This window comes from Phalacrocorax aristotelis, chromosome 10 (assembly GCF_949628215.1).
Source record: "Phalacrocorax aristotelis chromosome 10, bGulAri2.1, whole genome shotgun sequence".
Classification (NCBI taxonomy): Eukaryota; Metazoa; Chordata; class Aves; order Suliformes; family Phalacrocoracidae; genus Phalacrocorax; species Phalacrocorax aristotelis.
Genome location: NC_134285.1, coordinates 3,511,696 through 3,537,730, shown reverse-complemented (window position 1 = coordinate 3,537,730; position 26,035 = coordinate 3,511,696). Strand labels below are relative to the sequence as shown.

Genomic DNA, 26,035 nt, shown 5'->3' with positions numbered 1-26,035 from the left:
AAACAGCCAATGTATCCCCCACAGAAAAGCCAAACAAAGTCAAACGAAGGAAAAACCCCACTAAAATTCTTCTTTAGCTTGGAGGGGTAAAAACAGCCCTGGAATTGGCAGAGCCGACTTGATCAGCACATTTCAGAGATGGAGGCTGTGATAATCGGAAGGGGAAAGGTATGTTGGAGGCTACATGAGGGTCCCGGTAAGGACCAGTCTCTGCATTTATGCTGTTCCCTTTAAGAGACACCGTGCTACGTTTTTATGAGCAATTCTCCTATGAGCTTTACCTACATACTAAACACCCTAAACATCTGTACAGCACATTGTTATCTATTACACCTGCCAAAGACGCAGCTGAAATCTACACATAACAATTAAAAAACCTGAAAGGATGTATTTAAATAGAAACCATTCATTTCTTACATCTCAGCACATGAAGGGTTAACAGAAGAGGTTAAAAAAACACACTGGAAAGAAAATATATTGACAAAATAAATATTTTAACCTAGAATAGGCTACGATTAGAACTTACAAAGGACCCCAATAATAATTTAGTGTCATCGAGTGTCAAGCTGTGATTCCTAATATGCCTAGAAAGCCTTGGGATGTTATTCCTTATGGAAAGTGGATCAGGCTGCAGCTCCATCCCTCTTCTCACAAGCGTCGGAGCCACGCAACTCCTCTGCCCACTTGCACAGAGGAAGCACTTAGAGTGAAAGCGAAGGAAGAATAAATCGAGAGGTCAGCCTTCTGAAGTGAAAACCCCCTTCCCTTTCCCTCAAACAGTTTCCACCGCTCAGGTTTTCTGCAGACCACAAGAGGATGGGGAAGGTGAGAGATCCTGATACAGGATATTAGGGAAGCTCTAGCATAGCTCTTACATTTGTTAAAGAAGCTTTGGGCTAAACCACCCGTTCTGCCGCATGCCGTGTTGCCTTTAGTGCTTCCAGCCCCCACGTGCTCAGCCCACCAGAGCCAGGTCTGACGGACCCGGGCTCCAAATTTAAACGGCAGCAGGGCTGTGCTTTTACCAGACCCACCAAGGGTCCCACCAAAGGACGTTCAGCCACGGCCCCAGGCGGAGCGCACACCTCCCAAGGAAGGCACCTCCCGAGTGCTGCCCTACTTCCAGCAAAGCCACTGCTTGTGCTGCCGGCACCTGCTATCGCCTGCAAACAGTGCCTTTGCTTTCCAGCAGATAACGCGGGGTGTCAGTGGGGACCACGGAGTGCCTGAGGTTGCAAGGACAGAAGAGAGTCCCTTGAGTTACACCAACACACGCTCCTTATCTCCCCTCAGCCCCAGCCTTGCCGTTTCATCTCTTTTCCTCCCCAGTCAGAGGGAGCAGTCACTGACAGCTCTGCAAGATCTTCCAGAAAGGGACCAGATTCCCTCCAAAGCAACAGCTTGGAGGTCCCAGGACAGGTTTAGCATGACAGAAAGAAGCGTTAATAGCACACATTGCCTCCACTCCGCCCTTTTTGCTTAGGGGCAGGGAAGAAGAGCCAGCCTGCACGGGGGCTCTGGTGACAGCGCTGGTGATATCCTTGCCACTCAGCATCATTTGACAATGTCCCCACGCTTGAGCAATGCGATTATCTCCTCTGGCTTGGCAGGGAAGCTGGATTAACATGCTTAGAATCACCTGATGTAGCCATTTACAGGGTCAATGTGTTTCAAGGATTTAGAAGAGAAAATACACACTTAAAACACCCACAGAGCTTTTTGCATTGACAGGAATACCAACAATTCGTTCTGTGCTGGCAAGACTGCTCAGGCAATCATCAGACACTGTCTGATATCAAATCAGCGTCACTGCAGAAGTTTCCTCAGGTTTCTGGGAGCTTGTGGCCACGTCTGACGTGTTGCAGAAAGGCAGGGTCTGGCAGGAGCTGGCAGCAGGGTGTCTGGCAGCCAGTATCTGAGCACTGGCCTCACCTTATGTGAAGAGCGAGCGCAGCGATGCATACACGCAGCCAAGGCAGACTACCCTGGCACCTTCCATTAGCCACAGAGAAGATGAAATGGAGAGAAACCCTCTCCAGACCCACACAGAAAGGCTGCAGCTGGAGAGAACAGCCAGCAAGTGGGGAGAAGAGGTAGCTTGATCTCCACGCTATCTCCATCCTTACACAGATTTTCCCTGTCCACTTGCAAGCCACGCTACTTTCTGCACAGTGCAGAGCTGACAGGGAGCAGTGAGCTACGGAGCAGCAACAAGGTGCCAAGTCAGTGATGCGGGGTGGCAGGGCAGCCTTGCCTGGGTCCAGCTACGTATGGAGGGATCCTGGAAGAGGATGCAGGCAGGGCAAGACTGAGGAGAGGATGAGCAGGGACAGCACAGACTGACATCTAACCTGGGACAGCCTGGAAATCCTGCTCCAAACAACGCTTCCCTCTGAAGATTAACATGACCACTCTCAAAGACCATCAGTGCTGCAATCGGGCCATTTGGTAAAAGGTTTTGTGTGTCACAACCTACCAAAGCGTGGTGTACTCTGGAGAATGTTATGAGCTGAAATAACTACGCTCAGATAAAAGCTTCTACCACTTTCACATCAGCTGTTTATAGCACAGCTTCTCGATCTAGAACAACTTCTGAGGGAGCTCGACACACATCAGCATCCTGGGAAGCTCAGACATGCCAAGTCAGAACAAAGTGGCTGGTTGCCTAAGACAAGTGCCCTGAGGAAGAGGGGCTGGAGCGCTGCTGCCTGCATGGGCGTTCATCTGATAAAGTGCCTCCCTGTCAGGACAGGAGATTCTCCCTGCCGTGCAGCGTTCAGCTCTCCCTTTGATCCTGCCATCTTGTGCCACTGGCTTCCTACCAAGGAACATGCTGGGGGATGCAGCGATGGCTGGAGCTGCCTGCTCCAGCTCTGCTTGTCAGCCCAGCAAGGCAGGCACACACGCTGGAATCCCTTCTGGCAGCTCCAGCAAGAGCAGCACTCTCGGCTGTGCCTCTGGCAAGCAAGGGAATATGCTTGTTTGCACAGAGAGGAGGGAGACTGCAACTCTCTAGGAGCTGTGTGTTAATAAAGGGGCAAAGGTATCAAAGGACACGCCAAAACTTACAAATAGCATGGCCACAATCATCCAACACTTTCTCAGGCCCAAACCTCGAAGGAAATTAGTTTCTCCTCCAGCTCAGGCAGGCATGGCTAATCCCTCCACGGCAACCATCTCCCTCAGCATTTTCGTACAAGCCTCTGTGAGGTTTGCCTCTTTTTCTCATACCTACCACCAAGAACCAGCATGTCTGTCCTACCAGGCACGGCAGGGAATCCAGGAACCTCAGTTCACACCCGGTCCATGAGCAAGTCCCATCCATCCGCATGGATGTTATTTACAACAGCTGAGACAAATGCAGAGCTCTACAGTCACTGAAGAAGGAATCTAAGGTAAGGAAAAAATAACCTAGCTATTTTAAAAGGCAAATACGCTAGAAAAAAATCCTCATGTGAGAATGCTCTCCCAAAGAGCAAAATGCTTCATGCGCTAACGTTACAGCATCCATTCAGCTCAGTGTTTTTCGTTCTTGTCAACTGCCAGAGCTACTGGACATGGCCAACAGACTGCTTTCAAATTAGAGCAAGCCCAGATAAAACACAAGGAAAAAAATACCCTGTGAGATTTAGAATATGAAATGCCGCACAAAGTGGAGAAAAGCGACCACCATATGGTACCGGGAGATGTGTGAGTGGGAGAGTAAAGGATTTTAACTTGTGAAGCACATGTTGAAAGGGGAACAGTTGTTCCTTGCTGTCGAATCCGACACGAAAGCCAATACATTAACATTTTATCTAAAAATAAAGACACACTCCTCCTGAACATTCCAGCTCAGTCAATTACATGCTGATCGACAGAGCAGTCTACTTGGCAGGACCTGCCTACAGAAGACGATGATCCCTACATAAATTGAAGGGCAAGGCTGCTCTCTCCCCTCTGGGCTTTTGTTTCAACACAGTGTGACGTACTCATGCATTCTAAAGGGGTTTTCAGCATCAAGAGCTGGTTTTGTGCAGCTGGGATAGGAAGGAGGGGATTAAGCGAATGCTGGAAAATCGTGGTCTGGCAGGAGTAGTGTTGGACTTAAATAGAAAGAGTCAGCTTGTGGGGGTGGATTGTTTGGGGAGGGGGGGGAAGGAGAAGCAATCTATGAAATCAGGGGGAAGAGGATCGTTGTTAGCCAAGTACTGTGGGAGGACAGAGTGGCCATACGGCGACATTCGCCTGCAGAGCACGGGGGTGGGAGGGCGGCTAAGAGCAATCTTCACAGTGCAAAGAGGGCATCCTCCGAGCGCTCTTGCTTTTTCCTGCTGGAAGGATTTGTCGGAGGGGTGGGGGCTTCCAGGGGAGGGGATGGCAGATTGGGAACCATCTCCGCCGCTTTGGCTCGCTCTTCTAAAAATTTGTCAAACTCTGCAATGCAAAAAAAGAAGGAAGACAGGTAAGAACTGGAGTTGTATCTTTAGCCCTGGGGATAGAGGTTAGCAGGGTCTGAAATTCCAGCGCCTGGTGTCCCGCTGGGCTCTGTTCACAGGCACGCATACTTGTGCAGCCTGACTTCCTCAGGAAGGGGTACAGACGTCCTTTGAGACACCCTAGCTCAGGCAGCAGAGGGAATCAAACCCACGCTATGCCATCGGCCACAACAGAGGCAGGGAAACATCATTCCAAAGGGTTGAACAGCTTGGGGACACATTCCTGCTGGTGCAAACACAGTGCACAGCCAAGGAAGATGGCAGGAAAGTACTTACAGCCGGGAGGGCTCTTCACACCATAAATACTAACTTTTTCCTCAGAAATGGAGGATGGGCCTGGACTCTTTTCAGTGGTGCCCAGCGACAGGCCAAGGGGCAACGGGCACAAGTTGGAACACAGGAAGTTCCACCTGAACATGAGGCCAAACCCCTTTGCTGTGCGGGTGCCAGAGCAGGGGCACAGGCTGCCCAGAGAGGCTGTGGGGTCCCTTCCCTGGAGACATTCACACCCCGCCTGGACGCGGTCCTGTGCCCCCTGCTCTGGGTGTGCCTGATCCAGCAGGGGGTGGGACGGGGTGAGCTCCAGAGGTCCCTGCCAACCCCCACCAGTCTGTGATTCTGCGAAATGCTCTGCTCCCGCCTTTCCAACTGTAGAAGCATTTGCTGGGTAACATCAGGCTGGGAGACGGCAGCATCTCAGCAGGGATCAAAGCAGATAATTCAGCCCGCGCACTAACCTGGGAACAGCTCATAGCCACAGGCATCTCTGCTTACCTTCACTGGTCACTCCTTCTTCCAGTTCGTCTCCTTTCTGCAATTGGAACAAAAAGGCATGTGAACACACAGGCAGCGCTTCACCTTCACTATCACCCTCTACACACATTTAATGCAACTGGACAGTTTCCACCACTTGTTTCCACATGCTAACTATTTGAGCAGGGCGACCTGGGGAAATCACACGGCTCCCATGTCGGGAGGCCAGCGGTGACTGACATTTCACTGCGCTGCAGAGCAAGAGGACAAGCACTAGAGATGCTTCTGAAAATTGCTGGTGGATAGCTAAACTTTCCCTGTTGGACCTGAATGGCAGTCCAGCGCTGTTTCCACTTCAGACAGTAGGCCTCGTCAAATGAGCTGTGTGAGTCACATAAACACGGTACCAGTTGCCATCTTTTGTCACACAGTCCTTTGAAGAGTCAGGACTGCGGTTTGCATTGTGTCTTCTAATAAAATGCACTTTTAGCTGACAAAGGACACATGCCGCAAAATAGTTTGGGGCCAACGTTCCTCCTGCGGGAGTTCCATTTTAGATTTCACACAAAAATGCAGCAGCTGTCCTGGCGTCCATGCTGTACAAAGGCAAGACTAGGGTGGGCTGGATGAAGGATCCTGGGCAGTTAGCATCTGTCCTTGAGATATAAAGACTGGGATGCCAGGGGGTCAGTGCATTTCTACCAGCTGCGTGCATTTCAACATGCGAGTTTCCAACAGTTCTTTAATGAGGAAATTAAATGAAGTCCAAGGATGTAGCATCCTTGTTAATCTATCAGGATGTTAAAAATGGATGAAAACACTACTTGAAAAGCTCATGTTGAACCTGCTTTGAAAAAGAAAAGTATTTGTCCGTGCCCTGGCTTCTCCACCAGGAGAGTGGGAATACAGTGACTGGCCTCACAAAGATGTTTAATGCCTGCGAATTAAATGCCACCTAGCAGCTACTAGCTTTCTACTGTGCAGAGGTTTCCAGAGGTACACGCAGCAGCCACTGCTTCACATGCAGGGGTACTGTTTCTTCCAATGTACCCCAAAAAACATAAGGAAATAAATAACGATTAGCTAACCTAATCTGTTTAGGTTATTCCCCAGCTGAACTGAAATGAGCCATTAACAAAAAAAGTAGAGGGGGAACCCAGAGCGAAAACAAAAAATCCAGTCCAAACTTTCTCAGAGGGCATCTCTGTGCTGCACCCACATATGGTCAGGTTGGGGACCCAGACATCTAGGAGAAGGGAAGCTGGTACAGTCACGGCCACAGCACGTGCGATCCCCAGGCTTGTTCAGGCATTTACACGGGACTTCTCTGCTTTGCTCTTTTTGAGTAAGGCTATCTAGGGGATGACAGATGTACAGAGCTACCTCGATATCTCTCCGTAAGATCATCACTCCTGCTAAATTAATTTAAATAGCAAAAACAAAAGTTTATTGTTTAAGCAGAGTGGACACACTACATTTACTGTATTTACTGTAAAAAATGAGGCCAGTTTGTAATTGAATTTGAAAATGACTGTCTGTACTAAGGCCTGAAAAAACTACCTGCAGCTGAAAACCAGTGACATTTCAAAGACAGCCAGTCAGTCTGCCAAACTCAAACACTGAAACCCAGAATCTGTTTAAGCACTTCAGGCAGCTTTGGAGAGCAAAAGCATTTTCTTCCTTTCAGTACAGTCACCTCCTCTGGTGCTGGAGCGGAGGGCTGACGTGCCGGAGCGTGCCTGCAGCACCGCTGCCAGAGCCAGGGAGCAAAGCCTGAACCCCACAGCTCCCAGCTAGGAGCCGAGCAGGCAATAGCAAGGGGTTGGGGGAGACCTTAAGGAGTAGGGAGTTACCTAGGGACAATATCTGAAGTCATCAGAAGTAATGGAAGGAGATGATCCTTAGGGATATGATCACCACAAGGAAACAGTTCAGTTCACTAAAACCGTGTTTAAAAGAACAGTCTGAAACGCAACTTGCTGCCCGTCCCCAAAATGCACTTGGTTAATTTGAGTCAGATGCTTACATTAAAATAAAGAGACTGGAATAAATGCATACTAGCTGTACCGCTACTTAAACCAGACGTGTACTGGTACAGCAAAACAAACTCCAGAATGAAGGAAAAGCTACTTTTAGTTCTGTCTTCTGTTTGTTTAATAATTACCAGACAGTAATCATTTAGGAGAAACTGCAAGTTATAAACATTGAAGAGAGACTGTTATAAATTTTTATTATAACTATTACAAAACATGTCAAGATTGCTTGCCAATTTAACAAAAACTTCTCGATTGGAAAGGAATCTAAGCCCTGATCCAGCATCTCTTAAAAGCATGGCTCAACGTAAGCACGTACTTAGATCCCGCCTAAGCTAACGCAGTGTTAAACATGTGCTTTAAGTCCAGTGGAGGACACAGGTAAACATCAGCACGTGTTTAAACACTTCCCTATACGGGGACCAGAAACACATGATTTCTGGAACGCGTGCTATTCTGGGATGTTAACATGGAGAAGTGAAAACAAAACAACTCAGAAAAAAGTGTTTTGATTGAATTGCTGAACACAACCTGATCTCTTCCTGCTTAGGCAGTCCCCCCAAAGGGAAATAAGCCATACGATTGGAATTTTCACTGCCTCCCATTAGAAGTACCAGTAACTCAGCAATGCATTGAATGTTATCTGTACAAGTGCTATTGCCCATGTGAAAAATGAAAATATAAAGAGTCTCACCAAGTCGGTACTGAGCCACTCCTCAATGTCATCCATGACAGAGGACTGTGCAACAGGGATCTAGGGAGTGCAGCGAGAGAACAGCAAGGCAGGCAAAAACCAAAACACATCCACAATCATGGCCACAGAGCGATGGAAAACGCCAGAAATAAGATTAAAAACAAAACAAAAACAAAGATGTAAGATGTGCTGGAAAAAAAAGGCAACAAAATATAAATGGCATTTCAAATAAAGAAACACTTGGAAAGGAAATCATGAACAACAAGGCTAAAAAAAAAAACAAGAGAAAGATTATGGGGAATGACGGGACTTGATGCCAGCGTAAGATGGGTAACTTCTCGACCACATATTAAAACCATCAAGATGGACTGATGATTCTAATCTTGATCGTGAAAAGCTTTTAAGGGTAGAATACTGGATATCAGTTAGATTTTGAAATGTTTGATTTACACCTTTTATTTTTTAAAATGGGTATTGGCCACAGTGAAGGGTTTGCAAAAAGAAGGGCTCAAAGTCTTCAGGCAATGCTCCTACAAAAACAATTTGATCTTCTCCGCAGGTGGAGGCAGTCAGAGCCCAGGGACACAGTCATGCTTCCTTCCAGATCCTCCTCCCACCACACCACCGAGCCTTGGCAAGCCTCAGCACACCAGTTTAAAGCAAAACTGTCCTGGCTCTCCGGCCCCACTCCTCTGCCAAAGGTGACCCTTGCAGCAGAGGCAGCACAACCCAGCGTGTGCCAGTGCAAAGTGCAGAGTCTCAAAGGTGAAGGCGAGGAGGAGGATGGGGCAGCAGCTCCGGGTGCGGGCAGAGGAGGAAAGCACAGTATGCACTCCTCTCAGCTCCAGCTCTGGCACCAGCAGTGCCTTGCAGTGCTGCAGCAAGGCTCACTGGAGCCTGCCCATCAGGCCTCCACGGATGGTTTAACAAAAAGAGAGGGAAGGTTTGTCTCTCTTCCTGCGATAAAACCGCTTGCGTTATGCTGCGCGATTGCGACAGGCAGCGCAGACGCAGCACGCCAAGTGCTGAAGTGCAGCTCTTTCACAAAGCACTACAGGCAACTGGGTCAGCGAAGGGAAATTACTGTGTATTAGGTGTAGAATTTCCTGACTTAACTACGCTGCTTAAATACAACAGAGGGCTGCAGAAGTAAACAGGAAAACACCACAATAGATCTTGTCAGGACAACCTGAAAAACCCTTGGAAAGCCATGTCAGACACGCAGGTTCCAGGCCAAAGCACGGCAGCCGAGCAGCAGGGCGGGCAGGCAAGAGACCTCGCGGTGCTGCAGAAGCTCTCCTAGGAAGAGAAGGTGCCAGCGGTTGTCCGCAGCTTTGCCTGAAACCCCTCATGGCAAGAGGAGCTGAAATTACTGGGAGATATAGTTTTCTCAGGGACTTCTAGCAGAGGAACACAGACAGACACTGCATTACAGAGGCAGCAGCACAGGCTGATGCTGATTAGCAAAGTTCCTCAATAATTTTTTCTTCTAATCAGGCGGCCCTTTGCGCTGAGGAGGTCAGTTAAGCCTTTGCTTGAGGTGAGGTCTGCTAAGGCGGGTTAGTTGTGTCAAAGGACTGGAAATCCAGAGCTCAGTCCAAAGCATCTCCCACCAAGAGTGGCACTGGGAAGATGGCTTGGCTCCAACTCTGCAGGTCGCTCCACAAAGTGCATGTGACAGATCCAAGAAGGGTCAGAGGTGCAAGTTGTCATTTTGCTTTCAGTTAATATGTGAAGATCCCAAACACAAAATAAGTTCCTGCAGTTTCCTCTGGAATGGGCCAGATTTAAGATAATTGCCCCTTTTTAATTTGCAAGGAGAGCTGAATCATGCACGTACAATGCTAACGCAGTGTGCTGAAGCTGCTGCGAGCTGGCCCAGATGGCCATTAACAAGAGGAGGGCTCTGTAGGCATCTTCCAACATGTTACTTCCCAAGGATAAGTTGCATCTTGTAGAACTGGCTTGTTAGTTTAACAGCTCTGGGAAATACTGGCTTCGGAGATACAAAGGAATGAATTTATTCAGCCTACAGCAACCTAAAACTTACTGCAGAAGTTCCACTGCCGTCTCTCTCCTGTATTGCTTAACACCACACACAATGTTTTGGAAGGTTCAGCCTTCGGGGCTGCTGGCTAGTTTGCAGCTCAGAAAGGTACTTATGTTTCTTTAAGGAGAAGAAAATCTGTATGGATGGGAGGAGGAAAATAGAAGGGCTTTTCTGTGAATAAAATATGAGCAGCTGTCCTAAAAAGCATGGTGCCACTGCTGTCCCTGTATTAGGTGGAACAGCAATTCAAATCTTGGTTATCCCAAAAACACAACAGATGACTGAGCAAGTAAAGGATTCCTGAGAATCACAGGACACCTGAGTTTGCAGGAGTCCTCAAAGAACGGCTCAGCAGTATAGGAGCCTGTGCTGCTGTGTTTTGTAAGATTTAAAAAATAAAAGTAAAAAAAGAAGAAAAAAGGAATTCTACTTTCACACAGAGCTACTTTACATAACAAACAAAACCCTCAGAAGTGCAAGAACACTTTTCGCAGGTCATATATAAGAACGAGAGCGAGCTGTAAGATAAACATTTGAGCATGTCAGCCGTTTGCTATTCAGCACTGACCTTTTAAAAAGCTTCCCCCGTCTTCCAGCACACTTACAGAAGAGCCAAGGGTTTGTATCTTTTGCTCCTTCCATTCTCAAACTTCCAATTTACTGTCCTCAGACTCTGAGCCCATTTTCCCCATAAAACATGGGTTAAATGTATCAGGTTTAATTTGTTCAAGAATAAAGAGGGGGGAAACTCTCAAGAATAACTGGAAGTTTTAAAGAATTTTAACTATAACATCGTACCATTTATATTTCATTTGAAACTGACCACACACAGAAGTTCATTTTTTGCCAGTCAGTCATGTATTTGGCAAGCCTTCCCCCTTCCAGAAGCCCTAAACCGAAAAATGTGGAGGGGATTTTTGTCAAAACTAATCCCCTAAAACACAACAGAAGCAATGTAAGAATAAATTAGCTAGTTTACACATTAAAAAAGACAACAGTTTCTGGGAACAAACAGCAGTGGCAGCCGCAGACTACATGGAAACGGCTCCAGAATGGGATACCGTCTTGTTAATACTTTGATTATGCAAACATACATGGTCTAGTGAAGCTCTCAGGCTTGGCAAGACAGCTCCCTAGATAGTCAGTGTTGGCTGCAAGAGCTGTTTTTATAACGATATTGCAATTTCTTTTTTAAAAGTCTATACTCAAAGTAAATGGAAATTAAGTCACAAAATATTTTTGGGTACTTTAAGTAACTGGCTTTAATTAAAAGTTGGGCTCATTGTTCAAATTCCTTTTTCGTTTAGTTTTTGGAAAATCCTACAAATGGGATCATCTCAACAGTCCTGAAAGGGAAATGGAATAGGAGGGCTGGGAGAACAAAAGCATTCAGTCCCACAAAACCCACAGGAACCTGGAATTCAAGTTCATACTTATCTAAGTCAGATTGTGTTGGTGTTCTCACTAGCAATCAAAAGCCAAAGAGTATTGCCAATACATTTCCTTAGAAGTCATAAAATCCAATATTCTACCCTTAAAAAGGCAGTTTGAGGTTATTATTATCACATTTTATTTCTATTAAAAAAAGATCCCACTGGAAAAGAAGCAGGTATGAAATGACAATTCAGGTCTCTAGGTGAGCTCATTAGTGTTCTTAAAATGTTTAACAAGGTTCATGCTAATTGTTGCTAGACTACTGTCTTGTAGTAGCTTAGTTAATTCCACTTCTTTCTAGATGTTTAACAAAGCTGACACCAATACTTGGTTAGCGGCTATTCATTTCCCCCCATTAGTTAGGAATAGTAAAGAAAGGTCTGCCTTTCCTACGGCAGCAGAACTAGAACGCTAAGATGCACGCTAGCAGTCTACTCCAGCTTACTGCCACAGTCTTACCATCTATTTAAAGCTGTTGTGATCTTGAAATAGCTGCCTGGCCTCAATATTCGAACATGTTTCACTTTACACGTAAGGATTAAATTAGCTACTTGATTACTTGTAGCTGTGTTTACACATCGCATGGATAGGGGAAGCAAGAGCTCAGGTATGTTCCCCGACACAGCCTGTTGTGCCTGTACAACCACCAGCCAATCTGGATCTGATAGGCATGTCCGGACAGTGAAAGCCTTCGTTCGCTGGGCCACCACATTGTCCTTGTAGAGTGCTCCGTCAAATGCCACGGCTGGACAGGTAATGAAGCCCACGTGGTCTTCAGAACAAGGGAACGCATCTGCTTGCCTTCAAAAGGGAGAGGGGTCCCACCACACAGAAGAAATGAGACCTTTGCACATCTATTTCTCAGTTTGACCACAATTCAAGCACTTTAGTCTCCAAGAAATGACGTATTTCAACAGCCTCGTATCACCCAAGTCAATTCCACATCTTAGATCCTATCTCTCTATTGAAGGCATACACAGCCGCATCCCACGTTGTTACTAATTAACGTAATCTCTGCACTCTTTACTTTACCTAATCTTTACTCACATATCTTTACTACAGAGAGGAACCTCCTCTCTAGCCAGGCATGCTGCTGGTGGTCAGGATGCAATGCTCAAAGCTGTTCACATCACTTTCTGTGAATTCTGGTTCAGTTTCATTCTCCCCCTGCCACTGTCCCAGGTAATGCCTGTCCTGACGTGGTGGCTTAAGTAATGCCTGCTTCTCGTTTTCCTAACAAATATCCATTTGGCATGTGAGTGGGGTGTTGGCTTATTCTAACAAATGAAGATATTCATGCAAATCTCAATAGCTACCCAAACTCATGAGACCGGAACCGGAATTACCTTCACTAAAACGTGGTGGCCTTATGCTGAAGTCTGTGCCTAAGGGCTGCTGACACAGACCCCCGTATGACACCTGCATGGCCTAACTTGTAAGAACCCAGACCTTACACTGCAAACAGGTCTGGCACCGGAGCAGCTCAGCTAACATCCCTAATCATGTTTAAACCAGGAACATTTCCTGCAGGTATCGTTTTGTCTACGTTAGTTTTGCAGGCATAGCAGAAATGGAAAAAAGGTGTGGTTTGTGTCTCCATGGTCTTGGCATCACCTCGCCAGCAGAACTGAGCTGTTGATTAGGCTGAAACAGAAACAACGCTGCCAAATTCACTGGGAGAATACACAGGGAGCCCCGAATGAGCCACCCTCTGCAACGGGGTGTTGGTGAACCGGGATGCACAGAAACGGAGTGGGAAGAACTCAACCCTCAGCCTAAATGTACTGCAGTTTGGAAAGAACAATGTCAGGTCATGAGGGATGTGACTACTGCTCTGTCAGGTGGAGAATACCCTTTCAGTGATCTCAGTGTTGTACAGGCTCAGATAACGGCAATGTCAGCTCACTCCTCTTTTCCCCCTCACCTCAGAAGTACAAAAAGTTACCAAAGAACGTGCACATCAAGTTCATACCTGGGATGCTAGTTATTCCACTGGTATTGCAAATGCTACAAAATCATATTAATAAATACGGTTAAGAACTACAGCCAGTTAAGAGAGAAATGGAGTTAAGGATTAGTTCAGTTTTATTTTAGGTATTTCTCTCTCGTATTTAGCATACAAACAAGGTGACAGGCTTGTAAGAGCAGCGACTGGCTGGACAGCCAGAGCCCCTTCCCTCCCCAAATCCGTATGCCTCCATAAATGCTGCAGTATCCTTTTTCCAGACTGAATAACCACAAGCCAATGAACGAATATTGTGTTTGCTTTTTTAATAAAGCAGTGGTGTGAGTGGTGTGAACAGCAGGAGGGCCGATTTCATGCTTCCCTGCTCTTGTAAACAGTGGAAAGGCAAAGAAGAGGAACTAACTCAATCACTGGATTATTCATTATAGATGAACATCTAGCACTGGCATAGCACATCTCTGGCTGCAACAGAGCCACCGAGCAGCAACAGCCTCTGTCAACCACAGTCAACAGTATCAGAGGCAAAGCAAGTGCTGCTCATGTTACAGCTTTTCAGCCTCATGTTACGAGCTGCAGGTCTCTGACACACACTGAAATGAAACGCTGGCTCCCAAGGATAGGCCCCTACAGCTGGGCTTACCCCGTGTGCCAGCAGGCACAGCGCTGCTTCTGGGTGCTTGCGCTAGCAGGCAGATAGGACCGTATATATGCACATATCCAGTCACTGTGCACGCACCCACCATGCAACCTTCTGACAAATTCACAAGCTGGCCCTCAGAAATCGTCTGGGTCAGCCCTAAGTCTAGAAGAATAAATGCAAGGCGTTTCACAGAGTTGGTGCACTCTGATATTGTACACTCTGGATTTTCTCAACCTTACACTCTCTGGGATGTTTCTCTTTTTAAGCACCGAGCGGCTTTAGCCGGCACATTCAAGGCTCTCCCTGGAGTGAGACATTCCCATTCCATGGGCCTCCTGACACACTGCCCCACATGCTGCACTGCCCAAAGGGAATTCTGCACTGCACCCTTCTGAGTTCAGCTGCAGTCAGGACTGCCTCAGAAGGACTTTGTACAGTTAGGTCACATTATTGGTACTAATCTCAAACACTTAAAGTGATGGATTACGTCATCCAAAAATACAAAATTGGTCTTAGAACTTGGCTTTAAGGCATAGCTGAGGCTATTTTTTACCTACCTCTGACTTCTGCACTTAAAGCAGGCTTTTGAACTTCTCTCTGCAAGCATGTTGATGAAGGACAACTTCAAACAAGGTCAAAATGTGTAAAGATTCAGTGATCTTCAGAAGCTTGATTTTATCAGAGCACTGGCATCACTAAACACAGGAATTAAATCCTTAAAGCCAGAAACACTATTGTACTTTTTGGAGTCTGAATCCTAATGCCAGTGTAATTCCCTGACCGGGCTGGAAGATGTCAATCTGGGTAGCAGTTCTCCCATTCCCTCCCTTTCACACAGAACTATCCCGACATTACTCAGTTCAATTAGGTATGATCCTACAAGCTCCGGAGGTTTATTCCGGACCATGAAGTTAAGCACTACCAGAAGAGGCTGCTTTAAAGACACATAAAAAGTGTCCTCTTTATGAACAAGATCCATGAGACTTGTGTTTATCCCTCGAAAAGTGGATACTGCATAAATAAATCAAGACAGTATAAGGAACTAACTGGATCCCCAGGCCTCTTCTGAAGGTGATGTGGGATCCTACAAATGATTGGGTTGGTTACAGGCCTTTGCGCTGTATAAACCAGAAATTGGTGCAAATCTTTCCCTTTGCCCCAGGTAATGATGTAGGTGGGAAATAAACTCCTTGTACTGTCTGATTTCAAGTGGTTCAGTAGGGCAAGACGAGAGGTGAATGGAGGATGGTTATTCTAGGTAAAGGGACTGGGGTGGGCAGTAGGAATCGCTTCACTGGTGAAGTCCTCACCATTCCTTGTGTAATTAGCCACTTGTCTATGGGCTCCATGTCTGAGTTCCCACCTTTACCTCTCCTCTGTGTTGAGAACAGAAAGGTCCATAAAGAGAGAAACCACAGCAACAACCCGTGATAAAGTGATATAACAGCAGCAAGTTAAAGATGTCACATACACATACACACACACAGAGCTGCCCTTGGTAGCTTCTGGCAGCAGCTGCATCCCCCTCTGCTGCCTGTCAGCTCTGGCCATGGAGGGACAGACCTCACCCCAACCTCTGCACTTCCTATAGACAGTTCACAGAATTTTAGCACTTCCTCCATGCTGATATTAAAAAAAAATTCAGTCATTGACTAGTAGTGAGGCTGATGTTTGTCTTCTTAGAAGAGAAAATGTAGGGCATACAACCTACTAAAATCAGTCAGACTTTACTGGAAACACTAGTATAACGCACTGTGGAGCTTCCCTTGTTTACAAAGCTGTAAGTTGCAACACACCCTCCTTGATCTCAGCAGACAAACTCTGCCTCAAACTAACAGTACAACAGCTCTAACGATGTTCTTGAGCAGGAGGGTAAGTAATTGCAGTTTGCTGCAGTGTTCTGGCAGTCTTTCAAACTGCCCCTCTCTAAGAACAGCAGAGGTTAAAAAGACCGCTGATGCATCCAGTTCCCCTGAGCAGGCTGCAGACTGCATGGCACAGCGGTGCAAAGACTCTCAAGATGGCTTCTTGTCCTCAACATCTCATCCCCAATCCAGGGCCCAGATGCGGGGTCACCTCTAGCACTGGAGGAGCTTGCTCAGGACCTACAGAGTGCAATGGTTCTAGCCCACCAGCCCAGCTACAACTGGGCTAGCTCAGCAGGGAGCCACTGGTCTGTTTATGTACCTCTATCCTGATACCCGTATACATTGGATACCTCTCCTGTCCCCATTACCACAGATAATGAATAATCAGCTGTAATCTTTTATGTCTAATTTCAGAACTTGTGCTGAGGAAAAAAAGGGGGAAATCACTCCAACTTCATTTACTATCTGTGTAACACTAGAGAATTGTTTCTTGGACACCTCTCCTCCCAGTTGTGATCGCGCAACAACTCTGTGGCAACAAAAGCAATTCCCAACATGGAAAAGCAATATTAAGAAAACAGTGTATTTTTAGCTCGTCTTGTTTCCAGCTGCTAAATCATATTAAAAGACAGCTAATGCCACGTGACCAGCCATCTCTCTACAGACCATTCTGAGAATGACTACATTAGAAACGTCGGATGTGCTGAATTTTACCACTGGGCAACTGTGCTGGAACAAGACATGTGCGAAGAATGTGTTGTGAAGCTTTTGGCTCCTCCCTAGAGCTGTTCTTAAATTAGCTCTCAACACAAATTAATGCGTGTCTTTCATTTACTGAGCACTGCCAGTTTTTTCCTTCACATGCTGGGGCTGGTAACTTTAGCAGAGTTTAATTCTTATTTCCTTTAAGAAGAGACACCCACAAGCCTCACAGCCCTTGACAAAAAGTAGTGTTTACCAATTACCGAACAACTGCATTTCAAAACAAGCTATTCTGATTACACGATACAGTCACCAGGACCTTTGAAAAGAGGCTGAAAGTCTCAACAACATCTCAGAGCCCAAAGTCCCACAACCCATAAAGTGTTTGCCCAAAAAAACTTTGACCGTCTGATTAGCTTAGACACAGCCCTTTGAACTGACAACACTGGGAGCAGAGCAGCAGCTACGCTGGTGTGAATGACACATTGCATTGGTGCCTCAAGCAGAATGGGCTGAGAACAAAAGTGTTAATAAAGAAGGACATGACCCCATGGCCACTGGGGGAATACAGTCCCCTTGACCAGTAGCTAAATGCAAGCCCCTTGCGTTTGGTTAGCCAGGAACAAAGAGCAGAATCTCAAATCCTTTCCCAGGTCCTGCCAATAACACAGCTCAGTGATACTGGGGGCTTGGGTTGTCACACCGGCTTCAGGAATTCCTCTCTCACCCCCCTTAATATACTTCTGTCCCTGCTTCCCCCTTTTCCCTCAGTACTGCTGGCATGAATTTTTGTGGGGCCAAGCTTGAAACTGGTCACAGGGCTGACCTGGGTTATAAATTACCCTTTTTGCAGGAGGACAGGGACAGGAACAAGCAGATAGATCTGTGGGGCGGGGGGATGCTCCATAAGAAATCTTTGCTGAAGCTCTGCTACCACTGAACTATGGCCCAGGCAGTCAGGCAGCTGTGATCTGACCCCAGCTGGCTCCGAACACAAATTCTCCCTGGCTCAGAGCACAAGCTGCCAGGCATGCCAGCTGTCCTGAGCACTCCCATTTCAACTTATGAAAGAACTAGAGCGGGATCAGCCAAGGCATGGGGAGGCAATTCTCCATGGAGGGAGGCGTGTGCACACTGCACTGGTTCTCCCATGCTACACTGGCTCTGCCATGCTCCCTAGTGGTCAGCAGAGACCAAAATTAGACTAGGAAAGGCTCTGAACTTGCTCCATCACCTCAAAGCTTGCATGTAGCTGAGTACAAAAGAGCAGGACAGTTTTAAACAGCAGGGTGGTAGAAAGGGTTGAGGGACGATCTGAAAACTCTTTTCACTTCTGCCTTCCCCAAGGTATGGGGACAAAGCTGGCCAAGCTTGCTCTCTCTCAAACACGTTTCTAGTATCAGCTGCTGTGAGGTGACAGCGCATGGGCCTCTTCTGCACTCACAAGATAGCAGGAGCCTGCCCTGGCACAGACAGAACAAGAGTGCATGCAAGGACAGTTATGACAAGCCATGTGAAGTATTAAAAGTCTACATAATTTCTCTCCCTGTAAATTGCTTGTGTATCCATGCACTTGGAGCAAAGTCTAGTAGATTAAGACTGCAACAACTTTCGTAAGCAAAACCAAACCAAACACATGCACACCAGTGTTCACAAGATGTTCCCCACTTATTCTTTTCAGCAGTGATTCCAGTCAAAGAGCTAGACCCCTCCAGGCAAGCTGCGAGAACACAGGAGAATTTACCCACTATGATTTTGAAGTCTTTTAGGCTGGTGTGCTAAGTAGCAGCTCTTTAGAGACCATTACTGAGCAAGTACTTGCTCCTAGATATCAGTTTCAAAATAGCCAGTACTAGCATGTTGCTGGAATACAGAATGAGGAGTCTCGGCCAAAGCAGCTGCCTACAGCTTGGATTCCACGCACGGCTTCAGGTAACAAAACGCAGGGCAACGACTTACCCCTCCTGTGTTCTGTTTTCGAACATCCAGGGCAGACGCTAGTCCTTTGACAGCCTGTGGATCCTCGTATGTCACACTGAAAGAAAGGAACAAACCACAGAACTAGAAAGAAGTCCAGCAGTCACCCATGCAGAGCGCACTCACTACTCTGATTTACTCCGCTGGAATCAGAAAGCACATTCTTTTTCGTAACAAGACTTCAAGTGTACTAAGTGTAGGCCAAGACGAGGACTGTGCTCCGTATAGACCATCCATCAGTTTCAGTAAGCATGTTGAAACAAAAAGAATAAGACCGGCATTACGAAAGGCAGGCAAATAAGGCACCGTAAGTGCGTCCAAGAGCTAGCAGGGGACTATGAAAAGAGGCCTGATTACAGACTGCATTTTGCAAAGCTTTGAAGATGGCATTTGGAAGCCTGAACTTGATGTGTGCATGGGGGGAGGCAAAGGGAGACTCGAAGACAGATGAAACATAACTGAGCAATTACAGTGAAGCATACAAAGAAATGCACAATTTACAGAGGCTGGTTTTTTAAAAAGCTCCGTAAATTGCTATGCAAAAGGGACATGTAGCAGTCAGGTGACAGAGGCAATAGCGTCATTTCTCAGAGCACAGCGGTGAACCATGAGCTAAAGCAGATGCCAACACCTGCCAATAAATCAGCCCCTGGGAGGATCCGCATGTCTGAGCGGGAGGAGCACTCTCACCTCCAGCACACTGACTTCTCCCAAGCTCTGAGCACAGCACCCAGAGGCTGTCACCTACACACCGCAGCAAGTCACACTCGCATCTTTCCTGCTGCTCCATTTATACAGCACACGATCCAAGGAAGATATAGCAATCCTCCCTTGTGAAATCATGGACTGATGTGTGCTCCTTGTTCCATTAGCTCACAGAAGGAGATAGAGGTGCAGTGTGGGAAGACTAGTTTCGTGCTTCATTTAGCACAAGAGACAGAGGGACCTCCATTAGATCTCTCTGCAATGCATCTCCTTTCTGACTATACATTAGGGTGCTCAGCCTGAAATCTCCAGTGGTAACATATGCCTCTACAGTAGAGCACGTCTTCTCAAACAACATTGATACGACAGCTGAGGCAGTACCAATAGCTATATTGATGACTGCAGATAAAAGATCCTAATAAATTTGCTGGCTCGAGTTTTCCAGAGCTGGTAAGTTTTTGATAATCTGCTAAGGTCTGAGCTAAACTATTTAACAACATTTCTTAGTTTGAGACAAGATATTGATGATGTTCTGATGGCTGGTAGCCACTAGATCCTCGAGAGTCTGAAAACTGAAGGAGGCAAGAAATAATATATGAAAGAAAAGTACCTGAGTATCTCTTTTACTGAATCTCACTTGATCGGGATCAAAGGATTTCTTAATAATTGCACAGATTTATTTTACATTAAAATAATTGGACCTGTTAAATGCCCTTGAGAGTGCCAGATTCGCAGCTCTACAGCTGCAAGCCCTATGCATATAAACAAATTAGGGACAGCAAGGCAGCCGGGCAAGCTACATTGACTTGACAGCCTGTGAGAGTCTGACTGCTGGGCCAAAGGGAGAGCTTATGTGGATGGTAATTCTGTTTCCCAGTCCTTGATGACAGTAATTCAGTCACAAAAGTATATCCATGACCTTCAAGTGAAGGACCCTTATGCTCCTGTTTCTCAGGCACTGGCCGAGTGGATGGGATGACAAGCCGTTATGAGAGGAAGCATCTGCAGAAGTAAAGGCAAGTTCATTTCCAAGTTTCCAGTGAGCTCATTAACTAAGACAGTAAAACAACATTACTCAGCCAGTCTGCTCTGCCCAGCAGCAGGAACTTCTCCACTTGCTCATGCTAATAATGACCAACAGGATAAGGCTTGGATTAAAAGCACAAAAACATACACCAAAACTACTTTTTTAGTCTGGAATGAAGTCAAGAAGATTCAGATTTATGCACTTAGAAAAGAGCAACGCTATGAGTCAAACAGAACTAAAGACAAACTCCAACATACTTCTTTCGCTGCTCAGCCAAGGAACTGCCTCTTGTCTGTGCAAACATGTCGAAGTCATCACGAGGATTACAGTGTTGTAGAGAGCTGAGCGTGCCACTGACGCTGTTTGTACCCAGGTCTGCAACCAGAGGCAAAAAGAGCAAACCAGTGAAGTAGCAAACCACATGCAAGCACCACTGCCACGACTGTCTCGGTTACAGAGGAAGTCGTTAACAATATGGACCAGCTACAGATATCATCTACTTAACAGTTGTAGCACTGAGCACAATTCTGTCCAGAAGAGGCTGGAGGCTGCTCATCATGCATTTCTTAAAGGACAAGTGTAGAGACTGTCTTATTCCTCCTGGAAGCACCACACCAGAAGTATTGCTCATCGAGAAGCCAGCACTTGGGAACTGATGTGCACCTGCTGCCAATCTCACCCTGAGATATTTACTATTCACTAACATGGTCCAAAATCTGGGGCATGGACTCTCATCTTCTCCACAACGTTGTCTCAGCTATTGACTGTGAAATCAATAGTTTCAGATCAAGTGATATGATATTGGTGTGGTGCCAAAAGAGGTGGAGAACCTTCAGTTAAATCAAGTGATCATATCAAGCAATCTTTGCTTTGATTTAATGTAGAACACCTAACAGTTTCATAAAACCTTTCATCCAAAGATTTCAAATATCGTTTGTAGAAGGGGAATCAAGAACATTCACCAGGCTGATTTCATTGAGAGCTATACCTATGCAGAAGTAATAGTAGTACAAGTTTTACCACGACCGAGAACCTGCATCCTTTCCTTTACTCTCCCCTTTAGTTAACAAATCCCTCCCCTTTGTGCCAGGCTGGCTCCCAATTACAGATCGCTACAGCACAGGGGAGTGGGAAGGCCTTCCTAATCCTGTAAGCCACATACCTAAACCTTCTGAAGGCTATGTGGCAACATTAATCAGGTAGTGGAGAGCCAAAGGGAGAAGAAACTCCCTGACCCACAAGTGAAGGAAGAAAATGGCTCCCCATAAATCCCAGCAGCCCACTGCAATAAAGAGCTTGTACTAGGTGTTCAGGTCGCTCACAGGGACCTCAGCAACTGCTCAGACTTGCTCCCCAACTCACACACCTGGATTGCCCAGCAGCCCCTACATGCTGTTCGAGACTCACAGATTGGTCAGGCTTGAAAAAGACCATGCATTGCAGCCTCGTGTTCATCAGCACTATTTCGACCAGGTACTCACCAAGCCCTGCAAGCTGTGAAGACAGTGAAGACGGGGGTGCTGAGTTTCCAACCATCGGGCTCACTACAGCTGGAGAGCCAGGACCCAAATCTATTAAATTATCTTCTGTCACCTCATTCAGTACCTGTTGGGACACAAAAAACACAGCAAGTTACACATGCCAAAGACTCTTTCTTGCAGTGCAACATTAAGCACCAAAAAACAACAGGTGCTTCCTAAAAAGCTCTCTCTTGCATGTTGCCAAAAGGACCAGTCTCTTGAATACTACAGTGATAAGCGCAGAATAAAAAGGGTCAGCCACCAAAAAACCTCGTGTTTGACTGCTCGGCACAGCAGGGGGCTCTCCTGGAGGTCATCTGCATATCTTCAGATTTAGCTAATGTGTCTGTGTTCTCCACCTCTTTTAGCACTGAACCAAGATTAGATCTAAGTCAAAATGATTTTGCTAACATCTTCCACATTAGGTATAAACCGTTTTCAGAAACAAAACTTACTTGTTGTGACTAAAGTTACAAATGCAGAGCCTGTGCTGAAGTTTGCCTCACACTGCAGTAGAAGTGGCACTCAAACAGGCAAAGTAAATAGTGGAAATTGTTAGAGGAAAGCAAAATAGAAAATGTAATAGTGCCAAGTATGAATTTATTGTGAACTCAGATCTTAAACACTATAAAACAAATATAAAATAGTTTCCATTGAAAGAATAATTAGAACTGTAACTCTTCAGCTTGGAAAGGAGCTGCTGAAAAAGGAGATGAGAGACGTTCCTACAATTACGCGTGGCATGAAGAAAATTAATCTCAGCATTGGTATTGTAAGACACAGTGAAGAAGAATTAGATGGATTAAATGAAAATCATTAAAAATCATTGTTAAAATGTAAACAAAATATGTATTATATATAATACCCACATAAATACGTAAAAATGTGTAGTGAAACTGTGGAACTCACTGATTCAGGGCATTGTGAATGCCTAAAGTCTGCATGGACTCAAAAGCAGTCAAAAAATTTAACAGAGTAAAGAAAATCCATCAAGGATTGTAAACACAGAGATGTTTTAGTGTAGCATCTTCCAGAGCTAAAAGTTATCACTTGAGGTTTGCCACAGTCTTATGCTCTTTTCCTGGTGTCCACTATCAGCCACTACAGGCAGGACACAGGGCTGGACAGATAAAAAGTCTGATACTGGTGATATCAGTACGTCTAGTAAGGTGTAGCTGCTAAGAGAATAAATGGAGTTAGGTACTTACTCCATTGCTGGCATTTTGTGCGGAACGTCCTGATCTGTATCGTTCAAATCTGTGTAGAAAAAAAAACATAAAAAACCCAACATGAACTATCAAAGTCACCAATAAACAATGAAAACCACAATTTTATAACAAAGTCTTTACACGCTTGCCACTGAATTTAGTTTTTGTTGGTTCAAGAGGGAACCCTAAAAGCTTTATCTCCAAGCTAGGCCAAAGGGAGGACAGTTACAGAAGTTGCATTCTTGGCAAATGTGGATATTAAGTTGACTAATCTGATCTTGCAGCACACACATGCCTAAGAATCACTCTAGGATTTGTCTTTGGGTTTTTTTCCATTAAGTGCTTCGTGAAAGACTATTCTGTTCACCAAGGGACAGAAGGAACTGCAGCAAGATTGATGCTCCCAGCTAAATAAGCTGAGCACCGCAGCAAGTCTTACTCCCACTTAACAGCTCCCTCTTGCTGCAATACATGTAAATTAGAAGCCATATGCATGCTAGCACAGCCCTGCCCCAGCAGCGCATGGCAAGTGAAACAATGCTTACCAAATTCATTTTTTAAAACATTCTGGGTTGGCTGAAGGATCGTCAGAGCCGATGTTTGCATACGTTGGTACTTTCCAAGAAAGAAAAGTAATGATGTTGGATAAAAATACTTATACTTCTCAGGGGAAGAAGTCTGGCTAGTCAAGATCCGGTCTCTTCTCCAAGCAGCTGTGCATCTGGGGCTGCAAACCTAAATCCAGCCTTCATGAACTCAAAAAAAGCAGGGGGAACTACCTTCGCCCAAGGACTGTCTGAGGCCAGTTCAATCTCCTTCCTTACCAGGAAAAGCATCATGATTTCTCTGAAGTTACAGTTTTTCCTCGTTTAAAAGTAGTTTCACATGTAATCACTCTATTTAGCAAAAACACCATAATATTCATATAGTCCTGTGGGTTTTTTTCCCAGATGGACAAAATACAACAGGGTATCTTAAGGGAACTAAAATGTTTTCTTAATGTAACAGAGGAAAATGCAGACTTAAAAGGCAGCAAAACCAAATTCAGGCCCTAATTTCAATTTTTGGGAAACTGTGGGCGTCTACTATTACTGGAAATCCAGATCCCTTAGCTGGAAACCTAAGACACCTCCCACCTCATATTTCTCACCCAAAAGGCTTATGAACCACACATTCATTTACATCCAAAGCTACACAGCGAAGGCCGGAGCTCCTGCTTGAGTCACTGACAGAGCTCAGTACCCATACTAGAAATCAGTGTGATGAATGTGGAGCTTTTGGAATAGCAGAGGAGGAACTGGAATTTATTGAAATGCTCAGACCAGTGCAGCTATCCTACCACAAGTAGCTTGCTAACATCAGTCAGCTCACCTTTCAGTGTACAGTGACTACAAATACATTACCCCAGTCGGCAAAGTCGCAGATGGAGGAATATAGAAAAAATATTAAGGCTGACCAGACTAAGCCTTAGTGACAGTTACACTTTGCCCCTTGTAGATTCATGCTCGTGCATGAAACACATTCCATTTCACATAAAAAGCCAGCATTTGCTTCAAAGTTTGCCCTAATCTCCTCTGAACGACTAAATCAAAGACAAAATCGAGGCCACTGAGTCTTCCTTCCAGCCTTTGCCGTGACAGCACAGATTCAAAGATCTGGAGTCTAATATATTTTTAAAGGCTTGAGAAACAAAGCCCTGTGCTAAGAGCAAGGAACAAAGGGTACTCTTTAGTGCCTCACTCCCCAGGCCTGTCATTAAGGGGAAGATTAAACTTTCCCAAGACTGCTGTATCACGTGTCACCTAATGCAGCAGATGTGGCTGACAGCGCCTTTGTCTAACATGTTGAAAGTCCTATGACCCAAGTCCCACCCTCGGGACGATTCCCGCAGACCAACTCTTCAAAACCTCAGCGCTGTGCAAGACAGGTTTTTTTTTTTTTTTTGAGATTTTAAGTGTTACTTAAGAACAGAAACCTTACATGCATGAAGGTCACGCCCACCTCAGGCAGCTCCCCTCGCACCAGTACTGGAACTAGAAAGCTCAGAGATCAGAAGACAGAGAGCGCTCACGGGAGCCTCCCTAAGCCAGGAAGCAGCACACACATTTGTGCAGAGCCCAGGCTAGCAAGTGGAACTAGGGACTGCAGCTGTGCTATTTTCAGTCCCAAGTCCCTACATCTGTATGGAACAGCACAACAGGGACTTGCAGGGTCAAGTCTCTGCTAGTTAAGGGAGCTTTGCACAAAGTTGCCCCCCATTTTGCAGGTACGCTCCACAAAAATTAAATGGCTGGGACAAAAAAAACCTCTAGTATTAAAGAAAAGAAATGGAACAGGAATGTTCCATAGAAGACCACAAAAAGACTTTCTAAATGCTTTCTGTGGTTTCTTTCTCTTCATTTTGTTCTGTCGGACCATCGGCCCAGATGGCTGATGCTGAAGTGAAAACCCAGAACAAATGTAAATAGTTGATGGAAAAGGTGTCCCACCTTTCGTATCTGAGGAAGACGTTATTTAAATCATCATTCACATGCAGCAGTTCCTCCGTGACTTCTTCATTGGACACTCGTGAGATAAGCTCCACAATTCTCTGCTGCATAGCTCTACAGGTTCGGTTCAGTTCCTAGGACAAATGCATTGTGCACACACATTCTGATAAGCAGCTAGCAATAAGTAGATTTAGTTGAGCTCTGTTCACAGCCAAACATATCCCTCAGCTGAGAAACACTAAGACAAGTCTATCTTTGCATGATTAAATGTCACCCAAAAGCACATCTAATCAAACATGACCTTCATGAAATGATGGCATAAAACATTGAGAGCCTATTTACAATTCAACATCCTGATTCTTCTTTAACTCTGAGCACTTCAGAAAATAAATATCTGTATTTTAGTGATCTGTTTTAAGAATAAAACCTGTTAATACAACAGCTTTCCAGGAGAGAGTTTTCAGGGAAAATTCAATCTGCTCTTTTTGGCA

General features: G+C 45.6%; 1 protein-coding gene across 3 annotated transcripts in view; it reads right to left on the bottom strand.

Annotated features, from left to right (window-relative positions):
* Positions 1-3,776: 3,776 nt before the first annotated feature.
* The window catches only part of TOM1L2 (target of myb1 like 2 membrane trafficking protein), a 56,823-nt gene continuing 34,564 nt past the window's right edge, over positions 3,777-26,035 (bottom strand). The window contains exons 8-16 of one of the 3 annotated variants that reach the window (XM_075104745.1): positions 25,545-25,678; positions 23,056-23,104; positions 21,809-21,932; positions 20,585-20,702; positions 18,578-18,653; positions 15,359-15,424; positions 7,959-8,018; positions 5,253-5,289; positions 3,777-4,416 (exon numbers count right to left, since the gene is read on the bottom strand). In XM_075104745.1, coding sequence (XP_074960846.1) covers positions 4,268-4,416; positions 5,253-5,289; positions 7,959-8,018; positions 15,359-15,424; positions 18,578-18,653; positions 20,585-20,702; positions 21,809-21,932; positions 23,056-23,104; positions 25,545-25,678 — 813 coding nt within the window. In that variant the 3' untranslated portion in view covers positions 3,777-4,267. The remainder of the gene's footprint in view (positions 4,417-5,252; positions 5,290-7,958; positions 8,019-15,358; positions 15,425-18,577; positions 18,654-20,584; positions 20,703-21,808; positions 21,933-23,055; positions 23,105-25,544; positions 25,679-26,035) is intronic. The other 2 variants (XM_075104746.1, XM_075104747.1) reach the window with 2 other exon arrangements.